This window comes from Pteropus vampyrus, unplaced genomic scaffold (genome assembly GCF_000151845.1).
Source record: "Pteropus vampyrus isolate Shadow unplaced genomic scaffold, Pvam_2.0 Scaffold52, whole genome shotgun sequence".
NCBI classification, from domain to species: Eukaryota; Metazoa; Chordata; class Mammalia; order Chiroptera; family Pteropodidae; genus Pteropus; species Pteropus vampyrus.
Window position 1 is genome coordinate 2,145,032 of NW_011888833.1, and position 3,901 is coordinate 2,148,932.

A 3,901-nucleotide genomic window follows, 5' to 3' on the forward strand; every position below is an offset into this window, starting at 1 on the left:
ACAGGAGCCATATTTTATGGGTGTTTTGCAGCCCACATGACTCCTAGTTTATGGCCCGCCTCTACTCAGCCTTCTGCTGTTGACGTTTCTACCCATCACCTAGTAGAAAAAGCGTAGTCATTTTTTTTTTTTTTAACTTCAAGGTTCCACAGAGGAGGCCTGATTAAATATCTTCTGAAAAAGCCTTAGATGTTCTTAATCTAAGGGAAGTTTTTTCTATTTCTCCAATGCACAAAGGTGTATCCAGCATCCTACCTGTCCAACACCACCCACATCTCACTGTGACAGCCAGTGTCCGTATGCCCCATGGGCAAGGTGGACAAGCCCTGACTGAGATCATTATCCGTGTCAGAATGCGTTGAGCGGTTGGTGAGCCCTCCCAGTGGGTGCTGGAGCCTGCTGAGACCCCCCAAAGGTTTCTGTACAAACTCAGTGGAAATCCCTCAACACTATTAGTTGCTGTCTGTGTCGGTCATAGGTCCCGCTTTGACCAATGTCAGAGAGCTATTCTTTCAGTCGCTGGCTCCTCCACCCATGGAGGTTCTTCTGGGTTTCTGGGAAATGGACTAACCCGGTAGGGACGGGAACCTTCTGAGGCCCCCAGCCCGGATCCGTGCTTCTCAACGGTTCACGTGCGTATGAGTCCCGTGGAGCTCATCTTAAAATGCAGGCTCCGATGTCAGCAGGTTGAAGGCGGGCCTGAGATTTTTGTATTTCAAGCTCCCAGACCATCCCGATGCTGACCCTGCCTGTCCCGGGACTGCACTTGGAGCAGCAAGGGCTTCCACCTTGTTTATTGAACTTCAGAGACCGAGTGTCTCCAGGGAGATGGCTCCCGTGCATCCATGTCCTATAAGAATTGGGCTAAGTCTGTCTTTAATTCTTTTCCAAACAGCCTATCTAAGTTTTGCAACCATAAACACCAGCCAGGAGAATACATATTCCATGCGGAAAATGATGACGCCCAGTTCACAAAAACATTCACGCTGAACATAAGAAGTAAGTTAAATTGTCAAATTCAATTTTAATCTTATAGCTTCTTAATGATTTATTAACTATGACCAGAAAGAGCTAAGTAATGGCGTAGAGGGAATGCTATAAAACTTTTTATATACGGAAGTGTTTTGAAATGTTACTTTGACATCTCCTGGCTTTATTTATACATATATCTCTTTCAGTTTCATCCTTTGAAGCTAAGAGACCTGTTCCGTGTCTTCTTTGCTTTATTCGTGACCTTTACTGACATTAGTACTTTGGAAGGTCATGTTAAGGAAAGGCCAGAAGTCGTATTACCTGCCATTTACTTGTTTTGACGACTTTTGTATCTCTGGTCTATAAAAAGATGAGAGTACATTTCGTTGGAATTTTTGCAGATACCCGTGAAGCCAAGAGTCGTTTTGAAGTGGGCGGGTAGATAGAGGTCTACACCTCAGCTCTATGCAGAGCCTGGCTACGGGAAAGTGGTGTGCCACAGATAGGGGGCAGGGCTGCCTTGCGGAAGGGTACGTGACGAGCGGGAAAGAGGGAATAACCAGATGTCTTGAGTCGCCCTGCAGGAGACACCCTCCCAGAAGCACAGACCACTCAGAGTAACCAGGCCACCTGTATGAAGCTGACTTCGAAACCATTTCTGGAAAGTGCCATGCCACACGTGCTCATTGTCCATGTTATTCTCTTCAGGGAAACCTCAGGTGCTAGCCGAGGCGTCAGCAAGTCAGGCTTCCTGTTCCTCTGATGGATACCCGTTACCGTCTTGGACCTGGAAGAAATGCTCAGACACGTCTCCCAAGTAATACAGACGTCGGCGTCCCTCGTGTTGCAAGAACATGAACCTCACACTCTCTCTGACGCACTGGCCCTTTCTCGCGAATACAGTTTAAGAAGATACAATGACGTGTTTTAAATGCTCGCCTTCCGAGTTCACCATAATTCTACATGGTCCTTAGATGGTTTCTGATCACTCAGAATAGATGCGTCTGTTTGCGAGCCCATCAGTCTGATGGCGCCACCTGTCTAACTTCTCCTTGTCTGCTGTTTCTTTTCAGCTGCACGGAAGACATCACGGAAGGCATCTGGAATAAAAAGGCTAACAGGAAAGTGTTCGGGCAGTGGATATCGAGCAGTACTCTGAACATGACCGAGGCCGTCAAAGGGTTTCTGGTGAAGTGCTGTGCATACAATTCCCTGGGCACGTCCTGTGAAACGATCCTTTTAAACTCACCAGGTACACAGCAGGCGCTATCGTAAGGCACCGCTTTCAGGAAGTTCCCACTAGAAGTTTAGTCCCTGTCCTTCTCTTTTCTTTGGGGAATTTTACAAGAGAGTAGAGGTTCGACGACGTGTAACCCGAGAGGGCTTTTTGTCAGACAGGAATCCCCACCGAAGGTCCACCATTGTGTCGTTTAGGGGCAGAGGGAGCTGACGTCCCCATGACTCATGCGTTGAGTGGTGGGGTAGAACCATAAACTCCAACAATATCTCCCGAAAGACCCGATTCTTGAGAAACAGATTTTGTAATTTGGCGTCGCTACCATTTTCCCTTTTTTGCTTAATCTCCTTTTTTGCCATCAGTCTACTGTTTTATAATTTTTCGTTTGTTTTCTAGAGCCCTCCTGAGTTAAGCAATTCTGAAACGTGGCCCCCTATCCTCACCACTTAGAGTCACCAGCAACGCAAACTACTTTCTCCACATTCACACAGTATCTTCATAGGGGGAACACAAAGTTATTTTTTTTTAATCCGACTCGTATATCCGATTAAATAGATGTGATTCTTATAACTCTAGTAATTGATTTCTAAGAAAGGGTTCGGAATCATTTAAAATTTTCTAGGAAGGAAATGTGTCCTCGATGCCAGGGGCCCCCAAACCCCGGGGCCACGGACCCCTCCAGGAACCGGGCCACGTGGCAGGAAGTGGGTTTGCAGCTCTTCCCAGAACTAGCATCACTGCCTCAGCTCCGCTCCAGATCTTCAGGTGTTAAGATTATCGTAGGAGCACCGGTCCCTGGTGCCAGAAAGGTTGGGGACCGCTCGCTGCTCTATGCAACCATTGCCTTATTTTCTTCGAGCCGTGGGGTTCTTGTAGAGAGCTTGTATTTGTAGAGGGCTGCCAATCATGGCATCTCAAAGGGTTATGGCGGGCGTTTACCTATGCTGTCAATCGGGAATGCTAACTCACTGCTTCGTGACACTCTTGTTGCAGATCCCTTCCGTTTTCTCCGGGACAACATCTCATTCTATGCAACCATAGGGCTCTGTCTCCCCTTCATTGCCGTTTTAACCATGCTAATTTGTCACAAGTACAAAAAGGTAAAAAAAACAAAAACAAAACAAAAACAAAAACAACAACCAAAAAAAAAAACAAAAAAGAAACAAAAAAACGACGACCGAAAAAACAAGTAAAAACTCATCATTGTTTCCTATTTCGGAAGAACTGCCAATTGCTAACTGACTCATTATTTCATCTCCGAAGCAATTTAGGTATGAAAGCCAGCTGCAAATGGTACAGGTGACCGGTTCTTCGGATAATGAATACTTCTACATCGACTTCAGAGAATACGAATATGATCTCAAATGGGAGTTTCCAAGAGAAAATCTAGAATTCGGTAAGAATCGAATGTTCCAGACGTTTCTGTAGCATCTCCCTGCTGTGCACTCAGAACATGCACTCACTCGCCATTTATCTTGCAGGCAAAGTGCTAGGATCAGGAGCTTTTGGGAAAGTGATGAACGCGACAGCTTACGGAATCAGCAAAACAGGAGTCTCCATTCAAGTTGCGGTCAAAATGCTGAAAGGTACAGTCGAGTACAATGACAGCCCCCCCGGATGGGCCATGCAGGCTCTCACCTCTCACCTCTCACCTCTCACCTCTCTTTCCCGTCATTTCTGTGGCCACCGCTT

General features: G+C 46.4%; 1 protein-coding gene across 1 annotated transcript in view; it reads left to right on the forward strand.

Annotated features, from left to right (window-relative positions):
* Positions 1–3,901, forward strand: part of FLT3 (fms related tyrosine kinase 3) — a 54,460-nt gene that overhangs the window by 28,756 nt on the left and 21,803 nt on the right. The window contains exons 10-15 of the mRNA XM_023530709.1: positions 896–999; positions 1,681–1,789; positions 2,046–2,224; positions 3,203–3,309; positions 3,473–3,605; positions 3,691–3,795. Of these exons, the coding sequence (XP_023386477.1) occupies positions 896–999; positions 1,681–1,789; positions 2,046–2,224; positions 3,203–3,309; positions 3,473–3,605; positions 3,691–3,795 (737 nt within the window). The remainder of the gene's footprint in view (positions 1–895; positions 1,000–1,680; positions 1,790–2,045; positions 2,225–3,202; positions 3,310–3,472; positions 3,606–3,690; positions 3,796–3,901) is intronic.